At 38.1% G+C, this 14,016-nt stretch overlaps 1 protein-coding gene across 3 annotated transcripts in view; it reads right to left on the minus strand.

Moving 5' to 3' along the window:
• The window catches only part of aft (adrift), a 436,902-nt gene that overhangs the window by 136,353 nt on the left and 286,533 nt on the right, over positions 1 to 14,016 (minus strand). For all 3 annotated transcript variants that reach the window (XM_067143070.2, XM_067143068.2, XM_067143069.2), the window contains one exon: positions 6,849 to 7,016. In XM_067143070.2, the coding sequence (XP_066999171.2) occupies positions 6,849 to 7,016 (168 nt within the window). The remainder of the gene's footprint in view (positions 1 to 6,848; positions 7,017 to 14,016) is intronic.

Raw genomic sequence — 14,016 nt, forward strand, 5'->3', positions numbered from 1 at the left:
GCGAGAAAAGTGTGAAAGTATATTCTGGTCATCATGGATGTGTTTTCCAAGTATATATTGTTACAGCCAATCCAAAGGGCTAATACTAAACAGGTCTTACGATGCATACTGAAAATGTATTGCCAAAAATGGGAAAACCAAGTAAAATATTAACAGACTGAGGTACACAATTTGCGTTGCTGGAATTCCGCGAAACCATGCAAGAACTAGGTAATAAGGATATACTATGCTCAGACAGACACCCATCATCCAACCTAGTGGAGAGATACATGAAAGAAATATCTAAATTCTGTAGGATATATTGTGGAAATTCCCACTGGAAGTGGATAGATGTTATTAAGATAATCAAAGAAAGCATAAATTCCACAATCCATGCCATGGGGCAAATACCCAGTGTAGTACACAATAATGAGTATCCAAGTAGACCATGAGACACAATTCTAGGAGAATTAGATGAAAAGAGACCTAATATTGAAGAAGTAAATCAAATGGTAGGGAAAGGATGGAAAAGCAATCCAAAAGGAGAATAAAGAGAATGCAGAACAAAAGATTCCATCCACTGTTAAGAGGAAAACGATCTGGTAATGATAAGGAAGTCTCCAAATTTTAACATATCCGCCAAGATATTCTCAAAATTCGTACACTTATATGATAAACCTTATATTAATAAAAGAGTATTTGGAAACAACACCTAAGAAGTAGAAAACATAAACGGCATTTATAGAAGCATACATAACGCAGCGAATCTGAAATTATATTATAAAGGAGATCAAGACCAGATGCAGAATAATACGTTAAAAGTATGTGAAGAAAAGAATAATTCTGATCTTGAGTATGAAACAGACAATAGTAATGAATCAGGTTTAGCAAATATAAGCAAAGCCGCATGTTAACATAAATATTGCAATACGGACATAATAAAACACTCATGCAAAATAACACAATAAACTATTGTAGATTAAAGCTGCATGTTATAACAGAGAATGAAGATGTCAATTTGGAATAGTGCAAAGTCACATTTAGATAGAAGTGAGTTATGTAAATATATTGCAAGCAATATATTTAATCGTAGTAGAGGGAGAAATGTGCCATTCCACTATTTCAGAAATAAAACTCAATCGAGTTGCAATGAACGTGATTACCAACAATGAAAATTAAACATAATGAATAACATTAGAGAATGTCATGGAAGTTCAAAATAATGCAATGTTGAAGTATATAGGACTGTAATGGCAGTGATAAAGACAAAAAGAAAAGCTTAGGAAGCAGACGTATTGCGACTGAGAAGTGAAATGAATCTTTTAAAATATCAAGAAAGAAGATAATTTAAGAAAAAAGAAGTTATTGACGTTGACAAAATTACAAGATAACGCATATATATAACGAATATTAATATAATATTAATATAAAACCAACCATACTATAGAAGTCAAGAAAAAGGCCTTAATCAGAGAAGCAAACGGTCGATATAAAGCAATATCATCATTGTATAAATTCATAAACCAATTCTATATGACATATAAACTGAAATAATTGCAGACATCTTGGAGCTCTGATAGAAATTAGAATTACGCAGAGCAATTTTAAACGAAATCTAATTCTTGAAGTATTTTAGAAGGCATAGATATTATACCAATTTAAATGGTCCGTTATTGGACATTAGATATTATTCATATACTACAGCTGATTTCGTCAATGTATTTTATCTTTGTAATTGAGCAAGTCAAGATCGTCATGGCTCTCTAAGAAGACATGGGGCACGCTACCTGGATAAACCTGAGCTGGAACAACACTGCAGATGAAATCTAGATGACCATCTCCCACGACTGTGGAGGAATAATGAGCAATGATATCATTCCAGAAGCGAAGGAAAAAGAGATAAGTTTCTTAAATAAAATGTATATAGATCGGTAGATATTAACAAGAGTTGACGATTTGTACTTAAAGCCTAATATGTTTTATCATTATTGTCTTCAACATAACCTAAATCGTGTTAGATTCTCGTGAGTAATTTATTTATTGTGTCAATATAAAGGGAATAGATAGTCTTCTTAAGGAACATAACTAACCCCAGTTAGAAACATGCAATATAGTAATGTGATGATAGTATTTCAGTGAAAGCAAAGATTCCAAACATATTATGCCATATTCTATTTGAAGTTCGTATGAGGAAAATATTAAATTTTTTTTTTGCTAGTTCCTTTATGTCGCACTTACACAGATAGGTCTTATTGCGACGATGGGACAGGAAAGGTCTAGGAGTTGGAAGGAAGCAGCCGTGGCCTTAATTAAGGTACAGTCCCAGCATTTGCCTGGTGTGAAAATGGAAAACCACGGAAAACCATCTTCAGGGCGGCCAACAGTGGAGTTCCAACCCATTTTCTCCCAAATGCAACTGACAGCTACATACTACACTTGTGTAAGTTAAAATATAAATATAACGTGTATGCCTTTGAAGGTTACAACTTCATTTGTAAATTAGTTCAAGTTTTCTCTTTTTTAATAAAAAATTTCTATGACCTTGTCTTAGAAGGAATTTTTGAGCCTTAGTTTTTGAGGCACATCTTTTACAATTACTATGATATTTAAATTTCTACAATTACTATGATGTTTAAATTACTAAGTCTATCCTAACCTTGTATAAAAAATGAAAATGCATAGCCTATTTCTAGTCATTCAACCTGGTCAGGAATGAATCAAGCCCTATCTAGTGGCGAGGATAAGAATTGTGTTGGTTGCCAAAGCCTGTCGCACTCCTCTGAGGCAATGATTAATGACTGTCAGATGAAATAAAATGATATTGAAGAGTGTAGCTAGAATGAACGATGACAGGGACAATGGAGTACTCGGAGAAAAACCTGTCCTGCCTCTGCTTTGTCCAGCACAAATCTCACATGGAGTGACTGGGATTTGAACCACGGAACCCAGCAGTGAGAGGCCAGGATGCTGCCGTCTGAGCCGTGGAGGATTTTTTATCCTGACATTGTGTATACCTTCAATAGGTGTGTATTCGTTTCAGAGCTGAAAACGAGCACTCAACAGAACTATTTGTATTCGGTATGGTCAGGATCAGCTCAGCAAACTTGTACACTAATTCTTTAAATCCCAAAATTAAGTCACTGTTCATAGTAAAATTTAGCAGCTTTGGAATTATTTACTTCAATGTTACAGTACTGTTAGTACATACACAATTTAGTATAAAATCAAATAATGACCCATATACAGGGTTTAAGGTGTCTAAAGCTGAAGAAGTTTTATTTTTGGAAACTGAGCCCTATCTTGAGGATCCAGAACAGAGCCATATGCTCTGAGTGTCTACAGAAATTCTGAACAGAGCCATATGTTCTGAGTGTCTACAGAAATTCTATGTAATTTTCCTTGTTCGAAGAGTCATCTGACTCATCATTGCCCCTCAGAGGATGTACTTGTTTAGTCAAGAAGCAAACAGCATCAATTAATCTTCTTAGCACCTCCCTGTTCTTCTATAGTTCTCACTGTGTTTATTTACATTAACTCTGTGGAGCGAATCAACAAGAAGAACGTTGCTTCCCTGTTTTCCAAAATTTGCGTTAATGTGGGCAAGGAATGCATACGATTCCTATAATTCTGCAGTTCCAGAATTATTCCTGTAAACTTTTTGTTTGAGGGGACCATAGGCCTTTATTGATGATCTGATCATCACCTAACACTTCCTGCAACCATTGCATAGAGCTATGCACCATATGGGCATAGCACCATCCTGCTGGAAACAGTTGTACCTTTTTTTCTTCAGTCAGTTCAGCAATACTGGGAATATAACGGTCGGAAATAATCGTGTACTGAAAAAATATCTGAGCAATAATTCGTCGGGCACTAACAGCACACCATACAACCACCTTCACATCTTGCAGAGGACCCAGCTGTTTAATAAGCGGATTCTCTGAATCCCAGGTCCTACTGTTCTGTGAATTGACATATCCAATCAAATGAAACCATGCTTCATCACTCATAAAAATAAAGTTCGGATCCACAACACCATTGTGGACACTCTTCATCAAACAAAAACCCCATGGCACTACAGCCCTGTTTTGCCTTAGTCTACCAAGCGTCCAGTGCTCAGCCCGAAGGCCTACAGATCAGGAGGTAACGCATGGTCAGTGCGATGAATTCTCCCTGTTGTTATTCCTGGTTTTCAGGACCAGAGTTGCCATCTCACCATCAGATAGCTCCTCAGCTGTAGTCATGCAGGCTGAGTGGACCTTGAACCAACCCTCAGAACCAGGCAAAAATGCCCGCCTGGCTGGGAATCGAAATGAGGCCTCCGGATGAGAGGCAAGCATGCTATGTCTAGACCACAGGGCCAGACACTATTCTTTAGTCAACTGCAAATACTTATTCTTGGAATAAAATGAGTCCGGTAAGATCATAAATGTAATAATTTTTGTTGCACTACATGCTAATGTAAGTGAAATACCAGTTTCCGTATCTACACTCCGAAGCGAGTTATGTAGACTGACTTGCAGTCTTGTCAATATATATCTTCTAACCTCTTCTTTTTAAGAGGTATTCTCCTTTGCTGTTTTTTCTTATTAGTTACAGAACCAGAACTACACTACTTGAGAACGAGTTGTGGCCGTAACTTTCTGATGGTGCTGTAGAACCAGTAAAATGTATACGGAGTTTTCAAAAGTACCCATTAACTGGTTTTCTTTTCTTGTGCAAATAACACTCAGCCAAAAATATCCTCTGTGCTGTCGAGTACTTAGCCATTGTGATAATTACCTCACAACACACCTCTGAAGTACAGTAGTTAGTAGTGAACTGCTGCGTCAGCTATCAAGACTTCTTATCATGCCAAGCTTGACAGAAGGCAAATGGCGCACATCAAGCTTGACACAAACGATATGGCACTGGCTTGGGGATTCCTGCGGCCTGTGAGCAGAAGTGTGATGTCTTATACTATACTCCCTTTGCTATGATTGTGACCTGTGGATGAACGGTCATCGAGAAAAGACACTAAGGACAAAGTTATCGTAAAATTTGTTTAGAGAATTTATGTAAATTAGAAAATGTTAATTACAATAAGGTTTTTTGGACTCTCGACAAAGACATTACTGAAGAATATACTGAAAGTTATTTTTTTTAATTATTGAAATTGAGGGTATTTAAAAATTCATAACCAAATTTTGTGTCAGCTTGTACTGACGTGTAGAGGTTTCAATTGCGAAATTGCTATGTTTTATAAATCCAACTCTCTAGAACTTGCCCATATAAGGAAGTGTAATTGTATTGGTCGGAATAACGATCTTTCTCATTGGTGAATAAGGAGGTCTAGGGAAATTCCGTGTTTTCATTGGTTACCTTGTAATCGCATGATTTCCGCTTTTGGGCTCCTTATGTGTGCAAGGCATTTGACCGCGTCTTTGAATTCTGATCGCCTCAGCAGGTAGATGCGCTTTGCGTCTGTCCCGCTTTCGGTATCCTGTCCCACACGGTAAGCGCTATGTTATTGCTTTTCACTTCATTTAAATTTATTCTTGTGTTTTCGGCCTTTTCTAATCTAAAGTAACTTTCGGTGGTAATATAATTTGTTTTAGCGTAACAGAGTTTTACTCTACATTCCCGCATTCACCAATATGGCTTTTCGGAATGATTGTGCTTTGACAGACAGTCATAGCATCTTGTTTTTGGCAACTCTCTGTGCTTGCTCTGAATTGTGTAACCTAACGTAAATTTAACTGTTATCTGAGTTCGCATTACTGTAATTCAGCATCAACTTTTATGTTAAAATTTATCCATATCGTTGGAAGATTACCATTTGTGTTTTATAAATTTATTTAAATATCCTTATTTTAAATGTGTTTAGTTGTCATCGGCTATGTCTTTTGTTTTTGTTTATTTGATTTTGTATTTTTTCATTTGTTAGTTTTTTAACACAGTTGAGCTTATGGGTGGTTGCCGCGCAATTCTCTTTCCCCACAACGAGATACGATCTCATGGCGGCATTGGGGTTCCTTCCACGTTCCACAATCCTTCCGCAGTTGTTGTTTGTTAGACCTGTAAGTTTAAAGTTGTCGCTATGCAAGTATGAGTTAAAAATTTGTTTTTTTAAATTCATATTTTTCTATTTTCATTATTTCATTATTATTATTATTATTATTATTATTATTATTATTATTACTATTAATATGGTGTGCATGCTCAAACTGCTGCTACAATGATTAATCTAACTTTGTTAATGGTGGTGGTGGTGGTGGTGGTGCCAGCAGCGGCAGTGTTACAGTTTTCATTCAAAGGAGCACTTGTTTTATGATAAAGTTTTAGGAGCATAGAGTAAAACCTGACCCGTTCTTTCCCTTGTTAGTATAAGCACGTCTTCCACATAATTTTTAGGCAAGTTGAGTACAGGGGAAGAGGTAAGTCCTAGTGTTGTTGTGATAATTCTATTTTCTAATTAATGTTGTTTTTCTTTGGGTATTTTTCTTTTGGGTTTTGTCTGACCCTCTTATCCGCTTTTGAGTAGATCTAACCCGTACTTGAGCTCATTTTCCTGTTTGTGGAACTGCTCGGTTGTGTGTTTCAAAAGCCAAGTAATAAACCTGTGTATGTCATCATATAGAAAAACAGAACTCCAGGATCTATCTGCTGACCATCTGGTCATGCAGTAGTCACCTTGACAGAACAAGGCTCTAATGGGCTGTTGCACCACAGTGATTTTCATCATTTCCTGTTATTCAGTTTCATACAGGTGAATTTTTCTGATGGATTTCAGTGCTACGAAGAATATAGCTGCAGTATACTTCCTTTCAGCCACTTAATATCCTCATCAACAGGCCATTTTATATTGAATGTAGCTAGTGTATACTTACTTTTAACCACTTAATGTCCTCATCAAATGGCCACTTTATATTCATGTTCTCCAAATCTTCCTGGATGAACTGAAGTTGTTCCACTGGAGACATTTGTTTCTTCTTGCAACGGTCATTAAATGAGCCCTCGTCAGTTCTAGGATCCAAATTTAGGGTTTGAGTTTCTTTCTAATATGTGAAATATGCAACAGAAAACAACTTATAAGAGATAATGTCTAAATAACAAAATATTCAACAGCTCATAATTCATATTTAAAAACAATAATGAAGTACCATCATCGAAATATACAGTAGAACAGCAGACAAATGAATAAAAACTGATAACAATAACCCATAAAAAATGTAACTCTGCATAGCTCATAGTCCTACAAGGTAACAAGACCACTTTCATATAGTAAGTTTGTTAAGAATAAAAACATGCTTTTCAGTGTTGAGCTTGTTCATGTAATCTTTTAAGTTTTCAGTCTTTCAAACACAAGATATAAACTTATAAAACAGTACTACATATCTGTACATTATAATAATGAAATGTAAACTTGTTTTTAAGTACTCAATTAATTTCTTATCAATTAAGACATTCCAAAATAGTACATCTGTTCAAAAATTTCCACTACATATATAAACAGCCAAACTATACACAACACCAAGCGGCGAATTTTCAAGAATAAACTTAAATATTGTATTTAAGCAGTCTGCCTATTCAATACATTTATATTTATTTTGACCTAGAACATGTTTCTTCCTCTACGGGACATCATCAGCTAGAATATTTCACCAAATACAATAGATATAAAATAATATCAATAGACTGGTGTCCACCAGGGATCAGCCTTGTCACGGTTTCTCTTCATTTTGTGTATGGACACAGTCACCTCCGATATCCAGTCATCACCCCCATGGTCACTCCTGTATGCTGACGATGTCCTACTGGCTGCTGAGGAGCATCAATAGTTTCAAGAGCAGGTTAAGATGTGGAACGAAAAACTAAGAGCACATGACTTCAACTCAATACCAAGAAACCTGAGTACATGGAGTGCAGTGCGCAGACAATTGGAACCATTCAGATAGATGGCCAAGGTCTCAATAAAGCAGAACAGTTTAAGTACCTTGGTTCTTTGGTCAGTGCTGAGTGTGACACTATTGCACATGCCCGGGCACGAGTAAATGCGGCCTGGATGAAGTGGCGGCAAACTATTGGTGTTCTCTGCGATCATCAGATACCAATCCACATTAACACGAAGGTTTACAGGACTGTTGTTTGCCCAGTTGCTCTGTATGGCTCTGAATGCTTGCCAGCAACAGTCAAGCATGAGCAAGCACTTCACATCATGACGATGTGCATGCTATGCTGGTCACTTGGACTGACCCGGCTAGATCATGTTACCTAGAAATACAGAAAATCATGGGAGTTGCCCCGATCGTGCGTGAGACTCGACTTTGGTGCTATGGCCACATAATGCGTAGAGAAGGTTCATCTGTTGTACAGGCGGCACTTCACATCACACCATCCGGAAATAGGCCACGAGGTCGGCCCAAGAAACTCTGGCTTGATCGCCTTCAAGAAGACATGCACTATGTTCATCTTGTTTCATATTATGCTCTTAATGAAACCAAGTGGAGAGTCGCTTGCAAAACAGCTGACCCTGCTCCATTGTAGGACAAAAGCTAATGAGATGATGATGATGTTGGTAAGACATGAGTTAAAATTCACTATCATATACAGGGAGAATAATAAAAGAGTTCAGACTTCTGCTCGCATGCCGTGGGAATTCCCAAGCAAGCGCCATGTGGCTTGTGTCAACACTGGCGAGATAAGAAGTGTTCACTGCCAGTGCGCAACTGTTTAGCACTCTCTCCCTGAGTTCGCTAGAAAATAATGGACTTTTAAGATGTGTTGTGAGGTTATTATCACGATGGTTAAATACACTACAGAGCAAAGAATATTTTTGGTCAAGTGTTATTTGCACAAGAAGAAGAAACCAGTTAAAAAGTGCCTTCAAAAATTCCGTAGACAATTTCCCGGTGCGACAGTACCATCAAAGCGTTACGTGCAACAGCTCGTTTACAACTGGCGTAGTACTGGTTCCATAAGCAATATGAAAAAGAAGCGAAGGAGAACAGCTCTCACACGGGAGATATACAGGCAAGACTCCAGGTCAGTCAACATAAGTCGCTTCAGAGAGTAGCTCAGGAAAGTGGTATTTCACTTTCTTCAGCACGTAATGCAACAAAATTGTTACATTTACGATCTTATCGGACTCATTCAGTCCATAACATAATGCCTACAGATTTCAATGCAAGAATACGATTTTGCAATTGGCTAATGAATAGTGTTGACGACGGTATTGTGGAACTGAACTTTCTTTTTATGAGCGACGAAGCCTGGTTTCATTTGAGTGGATATGTCAATTCACAGAACAATAGAATCTGGGATGCAGACAACCTGCACATTTTACAGCCGAGACCTCTGCACGATGTGAAGGTGGGTGTGTGGTGCGCTATTAGTGATCGACGAATTATCGGTCCAATATTTTTTCAGGACACGATTACTTCTGACCGTTATATTCACAACATTTTGGAACCATTTTTTGTTGAATTGACTGAAGAAGAGAAAAGATACGGCTATTTCCAGCAGGACAATGCAACGGCCCATATGGCACGTAGCTCTATGCGATGGTTACGGGAAGTGTTCGATGATGATCAGATCATCAGTAAAGGCTTATGGCCCCCTCATTCGCCTGATTTAAGCACATGTGATTTTTATCTATGGGGAAATCTTTAAGGAAAAGCTTACAGGAATAATCCTCAAACTGCAGAAGATTGAAAAATTGAAATTAAGAACATTGTGTGTTCTATCGGCGTCCATGAAATACAAAGCGTGTCTCGAAATCTTATTACAAGATGTGAAGCTTGCATTGCAGTTGAAGGAGATCACTTTCAGCATCGTCTGTAAATACTGGTAAGTTCAGTTTAATTTTCTAGTTAATTTATTTATTCATTTATTTTTTACTGGTGAGTTCAGTTTAATTTCCTAGTTGATTTATTTATTTGTTTATTCATTTACTTATTTGTTCAGAGCATCTATGTAGCCGGTAAGATCAGTTTTGTTTAGTTTCTATAGGTGTAATCATGCCGCTTTTTTGAGCCGACTATGCCTGCTTGTCATTGCGGGCACTGCGCTCGCTGTCTCCGCTTCCCAGCATGCCTAATCCTCGGCAGTCCGCTCTGAACTTTTAAATTAATCACCCTGTACAAGTATACTCATAAAAGAGCCACTTTCTTTAGTATGATCTACAGAGCATTTAATATCCCGCTTTCAGCTATGGATCTAAAAAACCAAAATTAATACCATACTGATATGCTGTACAGCATTTAAAAATGGCTATAATAAAGAATTTGTAGACAGGATTATAGATGAAATAAAAATTAACCTGTCAACGGAAGGAAGAAGAGGATAAGAAATTTGCCATATTCACATATAATAACATTTAATTATATAGGATTACAAATTTGTTCAAGAGATGTAATTTAATAATCGCTTTTAGGACAAACAACACAAACTCTAAATTATGTTATAACACACTTATCGTTAATAAAAGCAAATTTCAAAATTCAGGTGGATACAAATTTTAAAAAAACAAATTATATACGTCAGATGAGAAGAAATTTTGTTAGAAGGTATTAAGAACCTGCCAGGGCTAAGAAATACATTGGATACTCAGCAATGAGTGATCACATGACACATGTTTACAAACATAGACAATGTCCTTAATATCTATTTTGCTTTTATGTCGCACCGACACAGATAGGTCTCATGGCGACGATGGGATAGGAAAGGCCTAGGATGGGAAGGAAGCGGCTGTGGCCTTACTTCCTTGTTATTGGCCCCATTATGATTTTCCCTATGGGAATCAACATCTATATCATCTGATGGCCAAGCAGGCATCAATTTTTGATAATGAGACAAAATCTCTTAGTGCATTGGCACTGCCGGTGGCTCTAGTTAGCCTACGCAGTGGCCTCCACGGTATGCACTAGCCAGCGTATTGGTAGGTGTGCTAGGTACCAACTGATGAGCCCACCCTAGCACACGAGGGCGAAACGCTGGCAACCAAGAATGAGTTAGCTGGAAAATTTATAATGTCCAATAACGGACCATTTATATTGGTATTATAAATTTACTCATTCAGGACAAATATTTCAGATTCCCTATGGGAATCAACATCTATATCATCTGATGGCCAAGCAGGCATCAATTTTTGATAATGAGACAAAATCTCTTAGTGCATTGGCACTGCCGGTGGCTCTAGTTAGCCTACGCAGTGGCCTCCACGGTATGCACTAGCCAGCGTATTGGTAGGTGTGCTAGGTACCAACTGATGAGCCCACCCTAGCACACGAGGGCGAAACGCTGGCAACCAAGAATGAGTTAGCTGGAAAATTTATAATGTCCAATAACGGACCATTTATATTGGTATTATATTATTCTCGGTTCAATACGGACTTAAAAATGAAATTCTTATAAGTCCATAGACACACATGTCGTATGTGGATGTGCATCATCTTGTTGGAACACTGTCCCAGGGTGATGTGTCATAAGGGGTAGGACGTGCGGGCGCAGAATGTCTTATGACGTATCGCTGTGCCGTCACAGTTTGCCGAAGCACTAGTAGAGGTGACCTGAATGCATATCCTAGGGCTCCCCACACCATGATGCCAGGGATTACACCTGTGTGTCTTTCCACAATATGGGCAGGATCTGCCCTCAGCACTCTGCCCTCGATGACGCCAAACCCGCACACGATGGTCATTGGAGGTTATGGTGAAGTGGGACTCATCACTGAACATGATGCGATGCCAGTCGTCCTCTGTCCATTCCTCCCCGGTAAGACACCATTCCACACGCAGGCGTTGGTGTTCTGGTGTCAATGGCAACCGACGCATGGGGCGGTAGGGCCCCAATCCGGCAGATGTGAGTCGTCAAGGCACTGTGCGAGAACTCACAGGATACTGATCTGCATTTAGGGCAGTCACCCAGGTGGCAGATTCCCTATCGGTTGTTTTCCTAGCCTTTTCTTAAATGATTGCAAAGAAATTGGAAATTTAATGAACATCTTCCTTGGTAAGTTATTCCAACCCCTAACTCCCCTTCCTATAAAGGAATATTTGCCCCAATTTGTACTCTTGAATTCCAACTTTATCTTCATATTGTGATCTTCCTACTTTTAAAGACACCACTCAAACTTATTCATCTACTGAAATCCTCCCACGCCATCTCTCCATGGACAGCTCGGAACATACCACTTCCTCACAGCAATTATAATAAGTATTTCTTATCCACCTATTCAATACAAATCACTTTTATTGGTGTTTAAATTTTCATACAATTAATGCTTCTAAGGGACATATTTCGCTCTTATAAAGAGCATTTTCAGCCATTAATTTTAATCGTAAAATGATGTTCATGAATAGTTGTAAACATATTAATTGTATGAAAATGTAAACACCAATAAAGGTGATTTGTATTGAATAGGTGGATAAGAAATACTCATTGCTGTGAATAACATCATTGAATACGGAACAACCATGAGGACAATGACCTGTAACATACCACTTAGTCGAGCAGCTCGTCTCCTTTCTCCCAAGTCTTCCCAGCCCAAATTTTGCAACATTTTTGTTATGCTACTCTTTTGTCGGAAATTGCCCAGAACAAAACGAGCTGCTTTTCTTCTGTTTTTTTCCAGTTCCTGAATCAAGTAATCTTGGTGAGGGTCCCATACACTGGAACCATACTCTAGTTGGAGGACTTTTCCTATTTGTGAAACTCACAACCTGACTTTTAACCCCGTTTATCATCATACCATTGTCTATTGTCCATCTCACAAAGTTATCGAGGTCATTTTGTAGTTGCTCATAATCTTGTAAGTTATTTATTATTCTGTACAGAATAACATCATCTGCTAAAAGCCTTATCTCTGATTCCACCTCTTTACACATATCATTGAGATATATATAAGAAAACATAAAGGTCCAGTAATACTGCCTTGAGGAATTCCCCTCTTAATTATTACGGGGATAGATAACGCTTCACCTACTCTAATTCTCTGAGTTCTATTTTCTAGAAACAGAGCCACCCATTCAGTCACTCTTTTGTCAAGTACAATTGCACTCATTTTTGCCAGTAGTCTCCCATGATCTACCCTATCAAATGCCTTAGACAGATCAAACACGATACAGTCCAATTGACCTCCTGAATCCAGGATATCTGCTATATCCTGCTGGAATCCTACAAGTTGGGCTTCAGTGGAATAATCTTTCCTAAACCCAAACTTGCCTTCTATCAAACCAGTTATTAATTTTGCAAACATGTCTTATATAATCAGAAAGAATGCCTTCCCAAAGCTTACATGCAATGCATGTCAAACTGACTGGCCTGTAATTTTCAGCTTTATGTCTGTCGCTCTTTCCTTTATACACAGGGGCTACTATAACAACTCTCCATTCATTTTGTAGTTCCTTCATGTAAACAATAATCAAACAAATACTTCAGATATGGTACTATATCCCAACCCATTGTCTTTAGCATATCCCCCGAAACCTTATCAATTCCAGCTGCTTTTCTAGTTTTCAACTTTTGTATCTTACTGTAAATGTCATTGCTTCATAGGTAAATTTTAATACTTCTTCAGTATTAGTCACCTCCTTTATCTGGACATTATCCTTGTAGCCAATAATCTTTACATACTGCTGACTGAATACTTCTGCCTTTTGAAGATCCTTGCATACACACTCCCCTTGTTCATTAATGATTCCTGGAATTTACTTCTTAGAACCTGTTTCTGCCTTGAAGTACCTATACATACTCTTCCATTTTTCACTAAAATTTGTATGGCTGCCAATTATGCTTGCCATCATGTTATCCTACGCTGACTTCTTTGCTAGATTCAATTTCCTAGTACGTTCCTTCAATTCCTCCTTACTTCCACAGACAGCACCATACGACGGTCCTTCCTCGGGGTGGTTTCTTGGTTGACCCGAACCTGCATGGCATGATTGGGATCCCTCATGTACCCACTGAGTCCAACATTAGGGCACTGTGACATCTGAATGGCCCACATGCCTGACAATTGCATAATACAACCAACCAACCTCATGCAGTCCCACAATG

Source organism: Anabrus simplex, chromosome 3 (assembly GCF_040414725.1).
Source record: "Anabrus simplex isolate iqAnaSimp1 chromosome 3, ASM4041472v1, whole genome shotgun sequence".
NCBI lineage: Eukaryota > Metazoa > Arthropoda > Insecta > Orthoptera > Tettigoniidae > Anabrus > Anabrus simplex.